This window comes from Montipora foliosa, chromosome 6 (assembly GCF_036669935.1).
Source record: "Montipora foliosa isolate CH-2021 chromosome 6, ASM3666993v2, whole genome shotgun sequence".
Lineage (NCBI taxonomy): Eukaryota > Metazoa > Cnidaria > Anthozoa > Scleractinia > Acroporidae > Montipora > Montipora foliosa.
In genome coordinates this window covers 6,003,660-6,026,159 of record NC_090874.1, presented here as the reverse complement: position 1 = coordinate 6,026,159, position 22,500 = coordinate 6,003,660, and the positions used below count along the sequence as shown (strand labels likewise).

Here is a 22,500-nt window from a genome sequence, read left to right as displayed (position 1 = left end):
TTTTCCCTACGTGATTGTTTTATTATTTTTACTTAGTATTTATACATTTTCCCATCACTATCGTTTTGAGTTGATAATGACGTTAGCTCAACGTCGAAACGTCGTCGTTTTTAAAAAAAACTTTCTTAATATGTCTTTTAGAAATATTTTATCGCAGTTTTTTATCGTCAAATGTTTTTAAAAATCGCTTCTTTTTCGAATCATTTCCAGAGACATTTCCAGCTAATCACGAGTCTTGCATGAACAATTACCACCCGTGGGATTGAGAATCACATTGAGAATCATTTATTTAAGAACTCGTCTAAAAATAGCTTGATCTGTGAAAATGCCGTTGCATAGTCCTATCCAGGTGATCTGGTTACGTAATTTGGACTCGGAAGAAAAATTTTAACGCCGTATCCCACAACCGCGCGGGGCCTTAGATGTTGTTTCCAAACTCCCTGCAGTACCTTCCATCGCCAAAACTCTACAGATTATTCCGTGTCTATCACATTTCCTGTTACTGAATGAACATTCAAGTAGAAACGACGAGATCTAACCTCGCCTCTGTCATGTTGAATTAAAAAATAAGGCCGCGCGCGGTTGTGGGATACGGCGCTAAATTTTTTTTTCCCCAGTCCTCCGAATTACGTCACCAGATCACCTGGATAATGTAGGAGTTGAAGGCTCGTAATAGTAAGTAACCTTTCACTCATCATGAAACACGATTAGTCAGAATGCACTTCATCTCCTTTTTCACGCAGATGCTCACACCACAGCTGATATCGACTACAAATGGAGAGGTAGTGACAATCATGGGATTGAAATAGTTTCATCAAAAATGGCTCAGTTTGATCTCATTCGGTATGAAACATTCGACGATGCTTCGACAAACAGTAAAGGTGTGTGGAATTATATAAGAACAACGTCAGTTTTCATTACATTCGAGCATGAACGGAGATTTCCCATTTTTACCCAGTCGCATCATAGTGATCAAGCAAACCCATTCTCTAAAACCAAGATCAAAAGCTCTGAAATGTGAGGTCTCTCAAGGAATCCATTCTAATTTCGTGATGCGTATTATTTAACAAAGGAATCATTTAATGTCAGACTCCTTCTACAAACTACTGGAACAAGCACCTCACTACCAAAATGTGCGTATGCGTAAAGTACTGAACCGCAGAGTTGGTGTTAGTGTGTGCTTACCTTTCTTTCTACTTCGTTCACACAGTGCACCACCTGCACAATTTCACGTCTTGACCCTCCCAATCATCTTTGAACCGAATGGATTTGGAAATGAACACGTTTTTCGTTTTCTCCTTTCAGGATCATTTGCGAAGCTCAGAGCAGTGTTTCAATTTCGTCGCCGTCTGGATTATCATATATCATCTGTGTATTTACCGGAAATCATCCTTGTTGTGTTGTCATGGTGCACGTTCTTTATCACGCCTACAGCTGTTCCAGCGAGAATCTCTCTCAGCATCACAACTATCCTGACAACCATATTACTTTCCAGTACAGTAAACTCAGAAATCCCAAAGGTACTAACCGTTCATTGTTTTGACCTGCTTCATTTATTCACTAGCTATGAATAGAAAGTGGCTCTCCAATTATCTTCTCTTGTATGTCCCAGGGATATTAATCTTTATGTTAAAAAGCCGATAACGCCACGAAAAACTCCATCATAGAAGCGAATCATGACAAAATGAAAAACAATTCCGAGAATAATTGAGTAACGTTATGTAGGAGCCTTCTTTATGCGTGTCCCACTGCAGGATATCAGTGAAACGAGACTGAGACAAAACATATCTTTTTCCTCCTATAACGGAATTTTTGAAGACAAAAAAAGTTTGACTTAACGATGTAAAACATTTTGCCTGATACAGAATTCCCTGCAGAGGTGAGATTAAACAACACGAATATAACATGTACTCGGTCTGTTAATTTGCAGGTCAGTTACCTTAAAGCAATTGACTTCTTCATGTTAACATCATTCGGTTTCATATTCGCCGCTTTGGTTGAATACATCATCGTTTTGAACACTTCCAATGTCTTTTGGAAGAAGAAGAAAAAGAAGAAAGAGCTGATCCTTGACACGTCGACAGCCGAGGTAAGGGTATAGCATTGAAGTCAAAACTGTGGGAGATTTCAACATGATACTGAGTGTGCGTAGTTAAGTGTTTTTTGTAATCATGCCAGAGCCTTTTGAGAATTTTAAAGTTCTTCTGATAAGGTGTAGCAACCATGCATACATTCCAGTGCATTAAATAATTCACGGAATTTGTATAAGTTTTCCATACACCATCAAATTGGTCAAAACCGAGGAGTTGCAACTTTGGCTACAATACTGACTAGGTCTAAGTGCTATGACTTCATGATTTTCAGTGATGGCCATCTTGGATACGTCATGTAGGAAAATCTACCTTAAATTTAAAAGAAGCATCGAAACAACTATAAAGTATGCATGGTTCGAATACAGGAAAGTTGGAGTGCCATAAAGCAAAACTCCCTCGGCGGGTGTTTTCACTGAAAAGCTAAATGTACCTGCAGTCAGGTTCATTATCTGGCTTGACATTTATCTCTTTTAGGACGACCTGGATGACATCATTTTGAAATTAAATGGCACTCCAAAGAAAATCGATCCGAGCAAGCTAAGGTCAAGGAAACCTACAGAGAAGAAAGCCGACACACCGCCCACAGAACATTGGGTTGACAAAACCTCTCGAGTGATGTTTCCTACGCTGTTTGTTTTCTTTCTTATGGTGTACACCATTCACTACAAGAGCAGAATGGTGGATTGAGATTCTCAACGCTGAAATACATAATCAATTTGACGAACTGATGATTTAGTTGCTCAGAGAATGCCGGAACCCAATATAAATCAATTTGACAACATTGTGACTCCCCTGGAGAGTGCAACCTGGCTCGAGTTGGCTGAGTAATAGCACACTGTGACGTTCAAACGTTTGTCGGATCTCTGATAAGATGGCGGAGCAAGAAAGAAAAACTGCTTGCAGTTTGCGAAGCGTCATGGGAGGCATGTCTCCCCGGAAATACTAATGTACGTGCTTCCTGTTGAAGCGGGGACGGGAGGATCTGCCTCTCCCATTTTTCATACATATCATGAGACTAGACTCATTGAGTCTTTTATGATCAACGTAAGAGATGATAGTAGCTAGCCGTAATTTTCATATGACGTCACCCCTCTCCCCCACCACACTTTTTGTTGTCATTTACAACAGATCTCTCATTAGCCTCTCTTGTTTGTACAAATAACATAACTCAGTGTGATGAAATATCACATTGTTAGGTTGTCTCTAAAAGTCGTGGGTGAAAGTTTTGCCAATTTTTGAAACCTGGTGGCTCCGATTGTAACCAGCGTTAAGTGTTTTCATAGACAAGCCAAATATGTATGTCCTCTGACCATGGAGGAGAGGGAGATTATAGGCAGGTGTCAGAGAGTGTAATATTATTTTCGATTTCCTCAAATTTTGATTGATCGCTCACACGTTAGTATAAAATCTTTAACACTTGAGAGATGCAACTTTATATAATACAAACCCTGGTTATTGGGCAATGCGACTATTTTGCTCAAGGCCCAAACAAAACGCGGGTATGCTATTCTAATTTAATGATCCACTGTTTGCAAAGGGAGCCCATGCTTACTCAGGCTGTTGTATCTTCTTGCTCACTTTTCCAAAATATGGACTTTGGACACTGTTTAGTATTTCTTACATTAACATCAAAAAAGGCTAAGAAATATTAAAACAGTTCCCCCAAGGACTTTTAGTATAATTGCTCAGGCCCCAGTTGTTGAAAAGGTGGATAACAATATCCCCCCCCCCCCCCCCCCCTTCTCCTATCCACCGGATAAATCACTATCCACAATTGGGTTCGCACAATACGCGCGCTGCATGCTTTGTCGAGGATTTTGTCATATCATGCTACATTTGTCAATATGAGTTCACTGTGCCGATTTCTGAGCAGTGTAAAAATCGAACCTATGACCTCTGGATCAGGTCATGATCCACAGGCGATGATTCTAATACTTGAGAAAAAAGAGCTTGTCATTGAGCAATTATAGTAATAAAATCACAATAGGTCTCTGAATTATCAGCCAGACTTCTTCTGACTATAAACTTTTATGTCGGCCAATATTTATTAAATACAAGGAGGCTTTTTACACGAATCTTCACTAATGCTTTTCACAAGGAATAATTATGACTTTTGCGAACAATTAGTGAAGAGGGAGGCGTTTTTAAATTCATGCTGGAAAGATTATGTGAACAATAATTACAGTCTAGATTTCTGCAATATGTTACATCGAAAAACAGTGTCAATACCATGCACACCGAGATAAACCTAGTAATTTATATTCCCAGCCGAAATCGTGGGGATTTGATAAAAAGACGCCCAATTTCGCTAATGATTCTTATTTTGCTGTATTCATCGATTGAGACGTCAAAAAATGTATTTTATCCTAAAATTATATGAACTACTTGAACATAGTGAAATGTACTTACTGTAGCTTATCAAAGAATGTTTACAAGAAGTATATCATTAAAACATTTCTACATTTAAGAGGTAGTACATTTTTTTTTACATAAAACTCTTCCCCTATATGTAGAGTGACTCCATATTGAATATTGTATCTTATTGCATCTTGTACATGCCATTAGGGCTGATAGATTCAACTTTCGTTGCCCCATTAATTAAATAAATGTTTTATTGGATGTCATTAATTATTCATAGTGAATTCCAATTCCCAGATCTTGCAGGTCATTTTACATCTTCATGTTGAAGCTAAGAAAAGTAAATGACAATGGCTGGATCCAAAGCTTTCCTGTCCAGGGACTGAAGAAAACACATGCCAAACAAATTGTTGAATAGGTGTTATTTCAAAGACCTTTTAGTTCGGGGTAAATCGACTTCAACGCATGGCAATAATTGAAATTATTGGTACAACTGCGGCTAATTTCGAGTCCAGTCCCCAGTTTCAGTTTTAAACACCTTAATTAAAACTTTTCCAAGCAAGGCAAAATTTAAGGTGTGCTTTTAAGCATCATGCAGTATCATGCAGTACATCCTTAAAAAGATGTTCGCATGATACGACAGTGCAGTGAATGCCTTACTGAGATGTGACTCCTCTGAGATCGGCCAGATTTCTCTGAAACCCAGCCCTAAGACCCTGCAAAAAATATATTATTCCGTAATCCCGTAATCCATTTTCTACAAATACTCTTAATCCTTAGAACAAAGCCTAGCGCACAATTTAACACCCAAAAATATAGCATCGAAAGGTTCATTCCAGTTATGTTTGTTTGTCCATTAGATATAAGATCCTGGCTTCGCAAACGTTAATTTTACTCCTCTGTCATAGGTTCTTTATGATCATCCCTTAGCACTCCATAATATATTGTGTAGGAGATAAGGAAGATAACATACAAAGCTGGGAAGGTAATTCGTGATACCCGATCTATCCAATGTACTTTGGTCTTGGGTTTATCAAGTGGAAGTGTGGTGGACTGTTGCTTGGTTTGAGGCTTCAGCTTAATGTTTCCTTTGTTATTTCTAATTCTACAAACTCCCTCGTCCATGACTTGAACGATAAGATCAACACTCCCCTGACTTTGAGCCTGAAAATTAAAAAATGAAACGAAATTCAGGGTAGTGCGACAACAGCATAGAGCAAAGTTACGCGTAATATTTGGATGTATTTGATCCCTACAAGAAAGTTATGGTAGATTTAACTGGAAAATGGTAAAGGCAACGAGTATTCTCTGCAAGAATACTGTAACAGCCCTCACATCAGTTTTGGCAACATGTCGAGATAAGCTGGGATTAAAAGAAACATGGTTCGTAGAGACATTTTCCAGTTAGCTTGACAAAAATAAAGCTGTGTCACTTGCAAAAGAGGTCTTTTGTTACCAATTTCACACCAAAACGTTTAGATATTCTCAGTTGTTCCATATTTATAATCACGTCTATGATTTTTTCAACCTACCTCACATTCCATGGCGATTTCCTTTTTATCATCCAGCAGTTGTTTCTTCTTTCTCCTCTTCCACCAGGTAGGCCATTCTGGGTCAGTGTTGAGAACAATTATAAATTCCATTAAGGCAGCAAATATGAAACCGAATGAAGTGAGCAGGAAGTAATCCACTGCCTTCATGTAGCTGACCTTTGGCATGTCCCTGTTGACATTCCCTTTCAGCAGAATGGATGTCAAGATGGTGGTAATGCTGAGAGCAACTCTGGCAGGTACAGCAGCCGGCGAGATAAAGAAACAACACCACGATAGGACAACAAGAACAATTGCAGGCACAAAGATTGAAGAGATGAAGCTCTCGGTGCGTCGGCGAAAATGGAACACAGCGGCCAGACTGGCAAACGACCCTTTTGTCAAATAAAACATACTTCAGATCAGTTCAGAATTCAGGGAACTAACATATTACACACAAAAGATAAACAGACAATCCAATGTCTTGCATTTTTTTTTTTTGTTCTGATCTTAATAGTAATGACAACGAACTTTATTTAAGGACGGTGCCTACTAATTCAAAGGTACTTTTGCGCCGTTTCCTGAACATGCGGGAAAAGCAGATCTTAACAAGTATTATTAAAACCCAAAAAGAAAATTGGGGGTAACCACGCATTTTTCGAAGATAATTAATCAATAATATTTGTAAAAACCTCTAAAATACAAAGCAATGTATGGCGTTCTTTGCCAAATTGAAGCTTAATTATCTCTGAAAAATGCATGGTTACCCCCAATTTTCTTTTTGGATACCAAGAGCACTTGGTAAGTTCTGCTTTCTCCGCATAGTTTTGAACCGCGCAAAAATATCCCTGTATTAATAAGCAACGCCGATAGGAAATCCGAGTTACTCGAGATGCGCAGACCGTATGCGCAGTAACATTAATAGGCACCGTCCTTAAGCGCGTAAACTGTATATAGCGTTTGTGCTCTAGAGCGAGTTTCAATCGAGTGTCGTATAACCAAAACCAAAGTAATTGCTTTTGCCAGTAAAAAAGGACAGACACAACCCGGTAAACCAATCAAAACTCAAAGTAATTATACGTTGCCGACACAAAGTTCGGGACCACGAGCCACGATTTGTTTTGGTTTCACTTCCGATTGGTTGAAAAAGTGGTGCGATAACTTTGAGCCAATCACTGAGTAAAGTAATTATAAACCAAAGCAATTCGCTAATTACTTTCGACACTTAATTGCAAACCGCTTTAACTGGGAACAATGTACGCGTCAACGCATATGAAATCGTTAATTGGTTTTTGAGGAGTGAGGAAAACATCTCGGAGCAGAGTAGAGAAATAAAAAACTCGGCCCACACGTGACTCAAAGTTTAGGAATCGCCCCGGGTCAAATTGATGAGTGGCGAGTGATCTCACCACACTGACCATCACCCCTCTGCGTATGCTTCCCTTCGGCTTACCTTTACTATTGGTTTGCGATTTGGTGCGAGTTTTGACGTCCAGGAGATCAAACTGTGCCATTTCATCTGTAACAATCTCGATTCCCTGATTATTGCCTCCTTTCCAACGGTAATCTACATCGGCTGTTGTATATGCATCTGCCAATTGAAATTGTGGTACTTAGTATACCAACGCAAACTTTGCAAGTTATGAAGTGATTTGCAATGTCGGCCTCAAACATTGAATTAGTATGGGTAACCAAATGGTGACGAGTGAAATTAGGAAATAATTTCACGCGCGTTTTGTCTGCGAGGATTTTGGACCAAACGCAAGTGAAATTATTCCATAATTTCACTCGTCACCATTTGATTAGCTAATAATATCATGGGTGAAATTACCTTTATAAGACACCATTACGGCACTGTGGGAAGAGTTACCATGGCAACATTGTAATTTCAAATGCGAAACTATAAATTAACGCTGAAAGTTCGCGCCAAAATTAAGGTGTAATTTGTCACCCGTGCTAATATGGCCAGAATTTATATACATACAAGACAATACAAAACAATTCAAATAACTTATGTTATGTTCAAATGGTTCATGGTGAAAGGCCTTTCAATCGAATACTATCATTCATTCATTATTCCACTATTACGCCATTTTACCATATTTGGTCAAGAAAACACGCAAAATATGAAACGGTAATACACTGTAGTGTCCCGGTTTGACCAGTTTAGAACAGAGCAAATACGGAAAGAACGGAAGTGTTTTTCATGAAAGAAATTGTTTTCAACACGATGCAAAGTCTGAGAATTTAGCTTGTCATCACTTGTCACTCGTCATTTCGTTTATCCAATCAAATAAAGGACATTTAGATGGCTTTAGAAGGCTCGAACTACCAGTGAAAACGTCACAACTCCTACCCACATGTGCCCAACCTCCTCTGGACGAGATTTCCGCTCTGGGATCGGCCTTACCAGCTCCCTCCGGACGCACCGTTCCAGCACCATTCAGTTAATCACTGATGTCATGGTCATCTTCGAATACGAAGGACGAGCAGTAGCAACAACAACAACAACAACAATCATGCAATAACATTCATTCTACTTAATTTACAACAACTTACTACTCACAGCTTTCTATGATAAGAGGACAATATTGTGTATCCATTGGGTACAGACGCAAGTCCATGTCACATTGAGCTGTCAGGGTTATCCTGAAGAAAAAAAAGGAAACAATAAAGAGAGTCAAAGATATATATGAAATACATCATATATGATTGCACTGCTGGTATGAAATCAAATGAAACCATGTTGCCTCGCAGTGATGAGCGCAAATTTCAATTGCGTCGAGAAGCCTGAAAATTTTTCAGGACTTCAACGGGATTTGAACCCGCGACTTTGCAATACCGGTGCGATGCTCTAGCCAACTGAGCTATGAAGCCACTGACGTTGGGAGCTGCTCACTTCTGAGTTCACAACTTCCCGTGATAAATAATTATGAGTGACCTGAAAAATTATCAGGCTTCTCGACGCAATAGAAATTTGCGCTCATGACTGCGAAGCAACATGGTTTCATTTGATTTCATACCCGCAGTGCAATAATATATGATGTATTTCATATATATCTTTCACTCATAATTACTTATCACGGGAAGCTGTGAACTCAGAAGTGAGCAGCTCCCAACGTCAGTGGCTTCATAGCTCAGTTGGTTAGAGCATTGCACCGGTATCGCGAGGTCGCGGGTTCAAATCCCGTTGAAGTCCTGAAAATTTTTCAGGCTTCTCGACGCAATAGAAATTTGCTCTCATCACTGCGAGGCAACATGGTTTCATTTGATTTCATACCCGCAATGCAATAATATATTATGTATTTCATATATATCTTTCACTCATAATTATTTATCACGGGAAGTTGCGAACTCAGAAGTGAGCAGCGCCCAACGTCAGTGGCTTCATAGCTCAGTTGGTTAGAGCATCGCACCGGTATCGCGAGGTCGCGGGTTCAAATCCCGTTGAAGTCCTGAAAAATTTTCAGGCTTCTCGACGCAATAGAAATTTGCGCTCATCACTGCGAGGCAACATGGTTTCATTTGAAAGAGAGTCACATTATTCGTTCGGATTCCTTCCTATGAATGCAAGCGTCTGCCAAAACCTTGTTTTGAAAAAGTATATCCTTTGCTATTGAAAATTAATTGACATTACAACATGATTTACATGGCGCAAACGTCTGTAACAGGCCAGGTTATCATGCAAATGTAAAATGGTTTACTCCACCTTGTACTGTAATAAATTTCCCCGTCTGGTGATATTTTGACTCTCATGTTCTCTCGGGTAACATAGTGATATTTTGCGTCCTTGACATTCCAAAAATATGTATCTAGCGTCCAAAACAGTTTGGTGGGATCGGCCGCCATGTTAAAAGGCACGCTGTAGTTGTTTTTAAACCTTGGATCGGTCCACCATTGTCGCATAAATATGTCCATGGAGTATTCCTTGAGACAAGGAAATCAGTGTTAAAAGCAAGCTAAGTCCTTTCTGAGGGAAGCTAACGAGAGGCATGGAATTTTAAAGTTTAAATTTCTTCGTCACAGTAACAATATTAGATAAATGTTTTGTAAATAACCACGGAAGCTTCGACAAAACTAAATATTCGCTTTTCGTATAAGTTGTACGCATTACAGTTTTTAACTATTTCAATTATTACTTTCCCATGACTGAATTGGAAGAAACATCGTTAAGGCCAAGATAGGGAATATAAGGTTCATTTTCAATTCATTTTCAGTTCATTTTCATTTTCAATTTTGTCCTTTTCACGTTAGAGTATTGCAAAGGAAAGCAAAGCCTGACAATTCTCAAGAAATGGGTGAAGCACTTGTAGGTCTAGTTTTGTGAACGGCGTCCTCAGGTATATTAAGTCAGTTATCGTTAATTTGTGTCTTTTTTTTCTCAAAAAAGGTTCTAATAAACGAGGGTTGTGACAAGCGGAATGGATCCGCCAAAGTCAGGTGGAGCACTTCATGACATACAATACAATACAATACAATTCGATACAATACATACTTAATTGACCGCTCCCCATAGGGACTTTTCAGGGCCAATGAAACAATCAACGAAGCAACAGAATACAACAACAACAACTGTTAAGAATCCTAACTGGCCGGAGGCAAACCAGTTGACTATTTGCAAGTGCAGCTGGGAAGTTGAACCAGGGACTACCAGGTACAAATTCATTGAGTGGTCAGAGCAGGTCTTGAACCCGGAATCTCCGGATCTCAAGGCAAGCGCCCTAACCACTAGGCCACTGGGCCACACTGCCTCCTATATACATATACATATACATAATGTTGCTTTAGACTGACGACGTGAAGATTCAACACGAATATATAATATAAAATGTCATCTTCGACGGTCATTATTAATCACTTAAAATTCTCGAACGAATGCCTAGGCTTAAATAGTGCAGATTTGTACTTAGCACTACAAATGACTGATGTACTTAATGTGTACGGAACGACCGGTTTTCAAATCGGACTTGTTAGGCTCTCAAGTTGCTTGTTACGTATTTGTCGTAAAGTGTCCTACTTGACTGGTGGTGAATCCATTTTGGTCACAACCATTCATCAGGACTCTTCGGAGTTTGAACATGTTGCTTGTGCGCATACTTGCGTCGCTAGTAAAGACAACGCCCGAGTTGTTCAAAAGTGGAGAACGCTATCCGCCGGATAAATCACCCATTGGATAAGTCATAGCGAAACCAATTGCGCTATCCAATGGATAGCGATTTATCCGGTGTATAGCGTTATCCACCTTTGGAACAACTGGGGCCAGGCCTTTTCAAACGATGACAGTTACGCCGACGAAAAGATAGTCGATCTCCATGCAAAATCTAACTTTGCGTAATTTAATTAATGCTCTCACCCGGCCTTTTATTGGGATAATTGGGTGCCAGTTACTCATTGAGTGAAAAACAGCTCTTAACCACGGAGAGAGAAGGAAAAAAGCTATTCATTATCCTAGTTGACGGTTGTACCTAAAACATCTATTTCGCGTTTTGTTTTGCGTTGACGGTAAAAGAATGTATTAAAATGCAAAAAAACCACATTCAGAGCGTACAAAATTATGGTTTTTGTCCATTTAATATGCTGCCAAATTGTGGCTTTTTGTTGCCCTTGCCGATGCCGTTTATTAATTAAACTAATATGCCATTTTTCTGGCATGACTCCAACGCTTTAAGAACACTTATCAACATTCTCTGTTATTTTAAAAACTCTCCCTTGAGATTAATTTAAGAGACAAGGGAAAAAATAGGTCCAAGCTATCTGGATATTGATATACGGAACCTGGTGTAGCTAAATTTAATCAGGTCAAGGACCCTATCCTAGGGCCCGTTTCTCAAAGGAGCCGTCGTGAAACTGCTTCGAGTCCAAGTCAATTCAAAAGACGTCGATCTATTTAGTTATTTTAAAAGCCAGTCTTTTAATATAACTTCAAGAGAGGTATTTAAAAGCATATATTCTAATGCTTCAGTAAGGCATAAAGGGTTTCCGGGCATTCAAGTTGAGAAACAAGACAAGAAAGAAAAATTACAGCAGCGACACTGAGTGGTTAGCTTTTGCCCCAGTACAAAATCCTCTCATCAGTTATGAAGTGACTGACCTCTTTCATCATTTTAACCTTCTTTTAATAAGAGTGGCTTACAGGCAAGAAAGAAACTCATATCATTCAAGTATGATTCATAGATCTGTGATAAAGAGAAAATCCCAACAAACTCGGTTTACTGTTACGCCAAAACCAAGTTCCAAGTGTTGCCTCTTGAATGACATCAGGTTACTTGTAATGTTATGAGAGTGGTTTATTTGCACTGTCTCCTGTTTGGACACTTCCCTGTAAATGGTACCTTTCAGTTCCAAAACTTACCATGTTAGCTTCCTTAATCTCTCCAAATGATATGACTTTGAACTCAATTTTTACGATAACTGGGGGCCCGCCAGCGTTTGGCCTGACCTTCCGATCATAACCAGTTAAGCTCTTGTTTATTATACGTGAAAGGTTGTAAGCCTCGATCATGCTGCTTCGCATATCATCGGGGTCACTGGAAAAGAAAGGCTCGTCTCAGTGTCATGAATCGGCCCGTGGGCATTACGGGAGAATAATGCCCTACAATTCAGTCACAATTAGCCAATCAGAGCGCGCGTTATATCGGCTACAAACACAAGCCATATTATAATAATAATAATAATAATAATAATAATAATAATACAAATTAATGGTGTAGTCTCTTACGTAATCGCGATATAATATGATATTTATCACACTTTTGCGAAATATACGTGGCTCTCAGTTGTTTTAAGAAGGGCGTTTTCAAAAGGTGTACTATCGCAAATCACTCCGGTGACGCTATTAACGCCAGTCGCCAATAAGTTAAAACTTCCCTTCTTTAACTGACTGATTTTGTGCTAAACAATTCGGGCTAGCGCTGTGCATTGAACAAGAAATCCATCTGCTTGTGCGTGTTTATGAAGCCATTTAAATCCGGAAGGTGGAAAAGTTTTTAACAGATTTTATTAAAACGGTATTTGCTACTTACTCCTCACACAATCCGTGCGGAACAACGCTCAATAATGTCAAGAACGTGACAGTTAATCTTGGAAATGAGCTCATTATTCCCACTCAGTGGAATACCTAAAAGAAAATGACATCACCAAATCCGTGAAATTTAAGGTGTTTTGAAATTAAGAAAGAACCGAGAAGGCTCTAGAAATGTTCGAAAGAAAGATTGGCCTACATGACAGTAGATGGGTTGCTACTTTTGCCCTCCTTAGCTTGAAGCTCTAATTTTCTTTCGCGGCTGGGCACTGATCAACTGAAGAGTTATCAACGCACTGCAAATGCCTTGGAACTGTTTTTAAAAACTACTCTCATTGTAATACCCACTTTCAGGCTAAAATGCCAGCATTTATAAAATTATATCCCCCCCCCCCCCCCCCCACTGGATTTACGCTCTCACCCTTTAACAGAAATGCAGCCACATTTTAAGAAATGCTATTCACGCCAAACGGTTTCATAACCATGGTCTTGACTTACTTCTAAAACCGAATGGAAGGGCTAAGCTATTTTTTAAACCAAAACAAATCGTGGTTTGCCATTATCACAAAATCACAGTAGGGTAATTTACTTTCTCGGGTAAATACGTGATGAATATCTGTATTTATTTTGATAGTTCCTCCTGCCACAAACCCTAACAGTTTTGACGCTACTTTATACCCTCAAAACGGCAATAAATACAGAGTTTATTTTTCACTGATGACACGTAATAGTTTTCACCGGAAGGCCAAGTTATAGAGGATAAGTTGTAATCTCCATCTCGCGGTAATGCAGTCAAAACTGATACAAGCTTTGTAGAACTTCAGGTAGCCAGTATAATGCGTCGCGAAACTTGACAAACCACTTTCTTTCTAAAACCCGCTAATCGCTAATCTATTGCAAATCGCGAGAGGCAACGATAAATGAACTCAAAGAAGTTGCTAGCAAGACAGAACATTGCATCAAATATGACAATTACTTTTAACGCCCAGCCATTCATTAAACTTTCGCTGGTCCGTTTAAGTTTGTAAATTCGGTATTTTTCATGACTGTAATCTCGTCGAAACGAGTTGATAAGCGATTTTAATTTCTTAGTGGCCTTCTCAGTGAGATCTGAAACAGAATTTGAGTATTAGTAGTTCCAAGCCTTGTATACGTAATGTTAATAAAATTTAACAGCAGTCTTATTATCAAACAAAATGTTGGTGTATGGATGTATAGGTTATAAGCCTTAAAAAATAACAAACTGTCCAAAAACAGACGAGACCAATATCAAAATAGCAAACTACAGAATAAACGTAACTAATGAGCTAAAAGTCGTGATATTTAACGCGGAAACACGGCTCATTCTCCGTTACATACCGTCCAGTTTTCTAAATCAGTATTATTCATTTTTGAAAAAAATGTACGTGTTTCTTAACTCTTTGAATCAGTCACAAAACGCTCCACTGCCAAACACTGATATCACAGCGTTTGGAACCTTCGCCAGTAATGTTTGTAACGTTGTTTCCCCACGTCTATGTCCTCCATTTCCTTCCTTCACTGAAAGAACTCAGTTTCAGTATCACTGCAGTGTATCACTCACCTATTTGTCGTTCAAATGATAAAAAGTGCTGTACCATGAAGTAATGCAATGGCGAATTCAAATTGCCGGTGGTAAAATGATAAATCTTCCAGTTGGCATGGCAGAAGTAAAAAACAAAATTGTACTTCTAGTAGACCTTATTACGCCGTGAAATTTTATACTTCCTTTTACTAAACTTCAAAGATTATACAAAATTCTTGATTTTATAACTGATAAAAGTTCTACCACCTTATTGTACAGTTATAGATAATTTGACATCTAATATTCAGAACGTTGTCGAAAATATATTAAAACTCCGGTAATTTAAGACACACGAAGACGCTAAATACGAAACTCGAATGTAAGTTCAACATTATAGGGTAGAAATTGTGTCAATTAAACGCCATTTTAAGAATGAATTTTCACATTTTCATGCTGTAGACGTTATTTATAGAGAAAGCGGCTTAGACTACAGTCAGATGCGTCTGAGATGACGAATTAAAATAAAAATCATTTTTCAAAAATTTACCTCTGTTTTAAGGGTCTACAGGTCCAACAGCAACATTGAGATCCCTCGAGCTCGAAATGGTGTATTGAAAGTTACTATGTGTGAAGCAACCAAGAACATTAGTTGATTTCCTATATAAAGTGGCGAAAAATAAGGCGGTTTGTTGATGTAGCAAATAGAGCGCTAATAACGAATTCGAAGCATCGATAGCGCCTTCTCCAGAAACTGTTCAATAATTTACACGCAAACAATCAAAGTCTTCTTCAATCAGAATGTCACCTGCGTCTTAAATTTGTCACTTCGTAAATTGTTGGCACACCTTCAATAAATTTGAACCGCTGAATTTCAAAGTTTTCACATAAATCACCACGGAAAAGACAAGCGTTGGCCACAACCGAGACAGTCTAAATACGTTTCAGCTAAATTGCTCTGCAGTGTATGAAATCATGATTACTGTGAACCAGCAAGGTCTTGCTTTTTCGTTGAATTTCATGCAGAGAACAATCGGAGAGCAGATTAATTAGTGCACTCCTCAAAAACTGTGGAAGAAATTGGGGTTTTTGCAACAAAGCAGAACATTGTCGATCGCAAGCCAGGATATTAATGTGAAAAATAGCTCCTACAAATACAAATAACACTTGAATTGTGTCCCAATAGCTTAAAAATCAACAATAAAATGTTAACAAGAGCATACCAAATTGAAATTCACTATGTTGTCTAGTTCACGTTGCAACTGTATGGCTGTCGTTGTTCCAGTAGATTTCCTTGCACGCTCTGAGGTCATTAACGAAAATTTTGAGATCGAAAATAAGATAAGTTCCGCCCGTCAAGCTGTTTTTCTGTGTTTGATTCCTTGGAGTAATATCCCCAATGCGTTCCGTCGAATTATCCAAATTTGGATTACCTTTTTCGAAAGCGATTAACACACCCTGGCTTGCTCAAAGTAGTGGGCACCCGAATTTGTTTATAGGTCCTTGATTTTTATGAGAAACGTAATAAATTTATGAAGGAAAAAAGGTGTTAATGGAGATAAATAACAACAAAAACTAAAGTCGGGAAACAAACGGATAGCAAACAAATTTATTTTTGCCCGAAAGAAAAAGACACGCCCAAACCGGTTAGTGATCGAGATTTCCTCCCGAGCCACAAGTTGACTATAGTTGACGAATTTCTCGTTTTTCGTTATTAAGGCTGATGTTGTATTTAATTCAAACCCAAAACTGGAAGCATAACCTGACGCAAACAATTACTAACGCAAAGCAATAACATTGTTGAACTGAAATATTTCAACGTTATCAGGAAACGTTCGCATCAGACGTGTATGAAAACGTTTGATGAAGACGTCGTTGTAAAAACGTTGAAATATTTCTGTTAAACACTGTTATTGCTCTATTACTCTGAGTCAGTAATTGTTTGGATCAGAATGAGTAAATTAGTTGTTTAGGTTTTTTAACACACTTAAATGCAAATTTGAAACACAGCTGATTACAACTGCGAATTTCGAGCAAAGAAAGTACGAGAAAATATGTGGCTAATTGCAATGACTGATGGATCGTATCACAGTTACCCAAGAAAGCCCGGGCGAGGTTGTAAGAGCACTTACTCGGTGGTAAGAGTTATTTCGTTCGGCTATTTGCTTTGATTTACAGACAAAATGAGATTGACGCTCAGTTTCGTTAATATTGCATGTGTTTCGCTCCGTCCCAGTTCCTAGATTTTCCGGTTTGGTACACTCATCGTGCTTACTCTCAGCTTCTTCACGAAGCTCATCATGGACTGAGGATGTGAGCAGTTCCCATCAATGCGGACAACTAATCAGTGCCCATGACATCAGGTATTCTCAGTTGTTCATGATATTTCTTCATCAGTTTTTCCGATATTCTTATTATTAATACTTACAAATAATATGGAAATAATTCTGAAAATTATAACTATTATTATTTATTCTTTGTTTCTCACGAAGAGGTACTCTTTTACTGCTCTGTCCTTGAATAATAATTTGCTGTTTTCGTATTTAGCCGTTAATGAAAGTAAAGGCTGCATTTCTGTAAACAGATCAAGAGTCTTTCAGTAGTTTTACTTTTTTGTCTACATTCTTTTTTACTTGCATGATTATTTCCTTCTCGAAAAGTTCGAAATTTTTCCAATGGAATGCTTTATAAATGTTCAAAAATATCCTTGAAATCTTCTAAAATTTTATTGAAAGCAGAAGTCGTTGACGACTTGAATAGAGCTTGCGTTTTGATATCTGATAAATTATCACGAGCTTAATTTATCGATCACCCCTAGAATTTGTTTTGGTAATTGAATAATTAGTTTTGTTAGCTTTCCACCTACGGAAAACACATTTAGCCCGCATTGAAAAAAGAAGCTGCTTTTCTATAGAATCTACAGATCGTGGTGATATGGGTATTTTGCACTTGTTTTGACAACAATGACAGATTTTTTTGTTCACGAATAATTCTTCTAATTGGACAATTATCTTATTTTGGGTTTTGTTTGGGGTAGGATCGTTAGAAAACGGCGGCCTTTATGTTAGTTGTGTTTTTAGAATCATTTCAAGGCAGATGAATCTCAAGAGTCTTGCTGAGTCCCAAATTAAAAAAAAACACTCGCTATGCAATATTTAAAGATCAAAACGAGCTCAGTTTTTGTTTCAAAAGATGGCATGAACAGGTTCATATCCCGAAATGAAATTTATTTCATTAATTTCTGTCGAGTTATTACTTGTGAAAAAACACACAGATGTACCACATCAACATGTGTAACGAAATTAAAGGGACACTGACCTCAGTAATTGGAGCTTGAACAATAAACGAGCTTATCTTTCATTTTGTGTTATATTTACCGCCAAGACTTCTTTACTCTGTGCAGATGTACAGGTGATAAACGGATAGAACCCCAGAGAACAGCAAGGGCGAGGGATATCTCGCACTCACTTCAAATGAATTCGTTTCCTGCAGTCTCTTTGAAACGTAGAAAGCGAAAAAAGCACTTAAAACAAAGGACTCAAATCGATCAAGATATTTCAATGACAGATTCTGAAAAAGCAGGTGTCTTCCTTTCGGAGGTCTTTGTTCTGTCGGTTGCTAAAACTTCAAGATCATCAGCTGCATAATTCAGAGCATTCTAATGATTGATGACAATTTCTTTGTTTGGGTCTTTTAATTTGACAGCATGTGTCGGTAGTCGCGGCTGAGAACAAACCCTTGGATTCTTTCTTTTGAATTCTTGTTTTTACTTGACTACAATTGGGTATCAGTGAGGAAAACTGTAATCAGGTGAAAGTGTTTCCGACGAAAGACACAGTGAGACCTGCTATGATGATATACATTTTATTAGAGACCTCAGTTTCGTAATTTCTTTATCCTACGCACTTTTTCAGTTACAGCCTCCCTTCAGCTGACTAGCTGAAATATCACACGGCCAAATCGTAGAGGAAATTCAGGTAAAATTTATTTTTTTCATCAATAATAGTTCGCTAATTACATTTTCTCATATTCTTTAATCATGGAAAACATACTGAGATTTTATACAAAGAGGAAGTGCTTATTTTACATTCATGTGTCATAGATCATCTTCAAGCCACTTTCGCTTCGAAATGAACGTAAATAGATCTGCTTATACATGTAAATTATACAAATAAGATCTTTTTCTTCAGCAAAGCGTATTTCTTCATTCTTGTGCACGTTAACGTTTTTAGCTGTAACTGAATTCGATTTTAAAGATAACAACTTGTAATTTCACTGATGAAGATTGTTATCCTTGATTTGAAATTTTTCCTTACCTATCAAGAAAAAAGTCGATAAATCTCCACATTTTTACGTCTCAAACAAATATCTGCAAAATTCAATGGAATTTGAGGGGTAAATGCTTGGACAAAATGGCATATCAGAGAGAATATCAGAGTTTTATCCGGAAAGGTGATAAATTCCCAATAACTTTAAAAGAAGTACATTCAAACTTTCATAATGCAGATCTTAACAGGCAGGCAAGCTATGTGAACAATTATCGCATTGGAATCTCAATTCATAACATATTATTTGACTTGATAATAAAATTCCCTTGCATTTGCACTTCAAGCTGAAGCTGATATAGTGTGTTTTCCAGGTGCCACGAAAACTAGGGGCCACTTTAAAGAAAACATTGCCTTAAGGACCATTTTCAGTCAATATCAGTATATTCAATCAATATTTTTTTTTTACCCAAAACAAATGGAGAGGCCAGTTTGCTCAAGTCACTCAAAAACACAGCTCCATTCTCGGAAGATTAGCTGAGGACAACTGTGTTTAGGCATACAGTAACACTAACATCACGTGGAAACAAGAAACCAAGTTACCAACAGAAACATTGACAACGATTTAATTAAGCAGTACAGCCGGACGATAGACAGAGTTAGCATCGCTTTTACGGCAAGTGGCAAACGGCAACAGGCTAATTTTTTAGTTTTTCCAAAAATCAAAGAAACTTGTTTGATTCTACCTGATCCCTTGCCTGTCAGCGACAGATATCGATTAACGTCTTGAAGAAAAAGAGACTAGTCAATGCTAAATCCCACCAATATTAACACATGTTTAATTCAACTTGACAGGCGTACCTCAGTCGGTTAGTGCGCATGAGCGGTCTTCTGGGCTGGAAGTCTCCAGTTTGATCCCCGTCTCATCATCGACCTCTGTGTCGACTTTCCTCTTATTCGTGTAGCTTTGAATAAACGAAAAACGAAGTATATTATACCGGTTTCCATCGTTTTACGGAAATCGGTCAAAAACACGGGACTTTGGAGGGTTAAAATCCAAAAAGCGCCCCGGGGAGCATGACCTCGGATCCCCCTAGAATTGGAAACTGGTCATTATTTATCCTAGATCCGTCCCTGATTCTGATACAGCATTTTTTTTCTCAATTCTCCAGATATGATTAAGAGCCAGCTTAAAATTTTCCAATTGAGTTATTACGTCACATTAATTGCATCTTGGTGTTTCATATGGTGCAATAACGTTGCCGTTACATCGTGAACTGAATTTTTATTTGTAGATTCAGTCTTTCCAAGCAGTACAGTTTGTTGAGAGTGTTGAAACTGGTTTGAGCCTCCTTAAGATCGACGACTGTCATAATGACAAATCGGGCCACGTATTTGCGTATCATTGACCTCTCTCTCTTTTGTAAACACTCGATTGAGCATGAATACGATTGATTCTATACCTAGCAGTCAGCGGTGGGCAGACTATCGTAGACTGGACGATGTTGTTCGGAATTAGCGTTCGACTCTTTAATTGTCGACCATAAATATTGCTTAAGATGGCTGGCATGAATGGGCAAGGCATTGGCGGATACTAAAGTTTTGTTTACTTTTTGCCAAATGTTATATTTTCTGCAGAAAATAAAAAAAAAGTTCTTCTCGTTTTGCATGAAAAACTTGAAACACTTTAAGAAATCGCAATTGTAAAAAATAGGTCCGCATCGCGTACGTGTGGTAGTGCAGTAACACAGCGCTGTATTATTGTCAACCGAGCTGCATTTTGTCTTCCAGGAGATTCAAGTTATCTTTGCGTAATATGTAGCTCAAATAGTTCACGATATTGTTTTTGTGCCGTATATCATTAAAGTGCCATTGTAGATGTGTTAGCTAAATAGCCCCCTGACTTGACATGTGGTTACTAGCAAAGTACTAAATCCAGAAAGATTGAGGAAAATAAAAGGCAGTCGAGAAACATTGGCTTCGAGGATGGTATGTTGATCATTTCCAAGTTCACTGAAGTCAAGCCCTGTCGCGTGGAGTTAGTATTTGGATGGGTGACCTCAAAATATACGACTCGTCAGAAACATAGGACCGAAAATTCTATTTTAACGCTCAAAAATGCGAACTAAGCAAGGTAGAGATGTGTTAGCCTGTTTTATGCAAAACAAATATTGATGCAAAAGTAAATAAATATTGATACACAGTTTTTAGGAAGAGCAGAAGGAAGTTTTCGGGAAATATCGATCGAAAATAAAATATTTTGCCATCAGCAACAAAATTTACGACACGAAAACAACTTAAATTTTCAACAGAGAATAATAAAAGGTTACCATCAGCGAAAAATATTTTGGGAGATTTTTGCTACGTTCAATTTTTCTATTGTAGTTTTGGCTGCACAAGTAAATCGCAAAATCGAAAGTGACACCGAATTCAGCGGGCGCCGTGATCAAGTTACCCAGACATGTTTACTCGCGAAACAAAGGATACTTCTGTGTCAAAGTGAAGGCAAGACACCGGGTTTTTGGTTTTGTTAGTTTGTTTGTTTGCTTTTTTCTTTCAAGTGTTTTAAAGATTGAAAAGAAATGTGCGAATTCAACACAAATATCACAATCGCCTAACTCTTGAGGTTGACCATTGTTTCTGCAAAGTCAAACATTTAGGCCCAGTTCAGACGTCGTGCATCTGCCGTGTCGAACTAAATTCAGGAATTAAGTTCGACAAAAGCACGGCAGAAGCACGGCGTCTGAATCAAACTTTTGAATTAAGTTCGGCAAGAAATTAAGTTCGACAAGCTCTGCCGTGCTACACGACTTTGGCACGGCATTGATTCAAACGTCGTGCTTCTGTCGCGCCAAACAAAATTCATAAATTATATTAATGTATTTGGCGAGATTGAGTTCCCACGGGGAGTTAGGAGAAGAATTGTTACGAGGCATCAGTAAAGCCTGAATTTGGTTCGACTTTGGCACGGCGTCTGAATCAGAGTTGTTTCCCTACCGTGCTACAGTCGAACCAAATTGCAATTAAGTTCGGCACGGCAGAAGCACGACGTCTGAACTGGGCCTTACTCTCCTATCACCAGGTTATTCCATGGTTTTGGAAATAGCAGCTGCTTTATTATTCATCAGCGCCACAAATTCTTGCCGATTTTGGGGCTCATTTTGTTGAAACTCAAGAACTCTTCCAAGAGACCCGTTTATGTTCGTGAGTTATGCACGCGCTGCGGGCCTATTGAAACCACGGATTTACACTCTTACACTCTTACACTCTTACACTCATACAACCTGGTGACATAGTGGGTAGTGCACTTACAAAAAGCACTTCCTAGTTATTATTGTACTTGGGCTGTTCTACTTTAAATCTGCTTACTGTTTTAATATTTCTTTATTATCTTTGTAAGTCGTTAATACTCTTTTACGTGTAATTTCAGTTTGTAATTTTTAAGGAATGTAGCGTTTTCGTTCGTTGGCATGGTCGCGTAGTCGTTTATTAATTTGTTGTTTAGCGTAGATGGTGTGTTCCTGTTGTTTGTTTCACAAATAAAAATTGTTTAAAAATAAAAATAAAATAAATAAATATTGCTTAAGAAGAACAGCACTTACGGTACAGATAGTTTAACAATGTCACTGTGAAGGAAAGACATGTCCAATTCTAGTTTCATGACGGTAACACATTAAAATAACAGATATTATTG

General features: G+C 38.3%; 3 protein-coding genes across 11 annotated transcripts in view; 2 read left to right on the top strand and 1 right to left on the bottom strand.

Annotated features, from left to right (window-relative positions):
• LOC138004972 (uncharacterized) overlaps positions 1–3,857 on the top strand; it is a 37,461-nt gene extending 33,604 nt beyond the window's left edge. Inside the window, exons 17-20 of the mRNA XM_068851266.1 lie at positions 744–881; positions 1,306–1,520; positions 1,931–2,089; positions 2,568–3,857. Of these exons, the coding sequence (XP_068707367.1) occupies positions 744–881; positions 1,306–1,520; positions 1,931–2,089; positions 2,568–2,780 (725 nt within the window). The 3' untranslated portion in view covers positions 2,781–3,857. The remainder of the gene's footprint in view (positions 1–743; positions 882–1,305; positions 1,521–1,930; positions 2,090–2,567) is intronic.
• A 226-nt stretch (positions 3,858–4,083) lies between these two features.
• Positions 4,084–22,500, bottom strand: part of LOC138006480 (gamma-aminobutyric acid receptor subunit beta-2-like) — an 18,583-nt gene continuing 166 nt past the window's right edge. Inside the window, exons 2-9 of one of the 7 annotated variants that reach the window (XM_068852824.1) lie at positions 19,668–19,771; positions 13,003–13,097; positions 12,333–12,507; positions 9,690–9,907; positions 8,547–8,629; positions 7,434–7,571; positions 5,984–6,375; positions 4,085–5,615 (exon numbers count right to left, since the gene is read on the bottom strand). In XM_068852824.1, coding sequence (XP_068708925.1) covers positions 5,343–5,615; positions 5,984–6,375; positions 7,434–7,571; positions 8,547–8,629; positions 9,690–9,907; positions 12,333–12,507; positions 13,003–13,076 — 1,353 coding nt within the window. In that variant the 5' untranslated portion in view covers positions 13,077–13,097; positions 19,668–19,771 and the 3' untranslated portion in view covers positions 4,085–5,342. Of the gene's footprint in view, positions 5,616–5,983; positions 6,376–7,433; positions 7,572–8,546; positions 8,630–9,689; positions 9,908–12,332; positions 12,508–13,002; positions 13,098–14,583; positions 14,726–15,091; positions 15,446–17,859; positions 18,042–18,857; positions 18,878–19,667; positions 19,772–22,500 lie in introns of those variants that run through there. The other 6 variants (XM_068852825.1, XM_068852826.1, XM_068852828.1 and 3 more) reach the window with 6 other exon arrangements.
• Positions 16,652–22,500, top strand: part of LOC138006482 (gamma-aminobutyric acid receptor subunit beta-2-like) — a 25,504-nt gene continuing 19,655 nt past the window's right edge. The window contains exons 1-3 of one of the 3 annotated variants that reach the window (XM_068852831.1): positions 16,652–16,679; positions 16,778–16,904; positions 18,456–18,518. The gene's annotated coding sequence lies outside the window, so the exon portion shown is untranslated. Of the gene's footprint in view, positions 16,680–16,777; positions 16,905–18,336; positions 18,352–18,455; positions 18,519–22,500 lie in introns of those variants that run through there. The other 2 variants (XM_068852834.1, XM_068852833.1) reach the window with 2 other exon arrangements.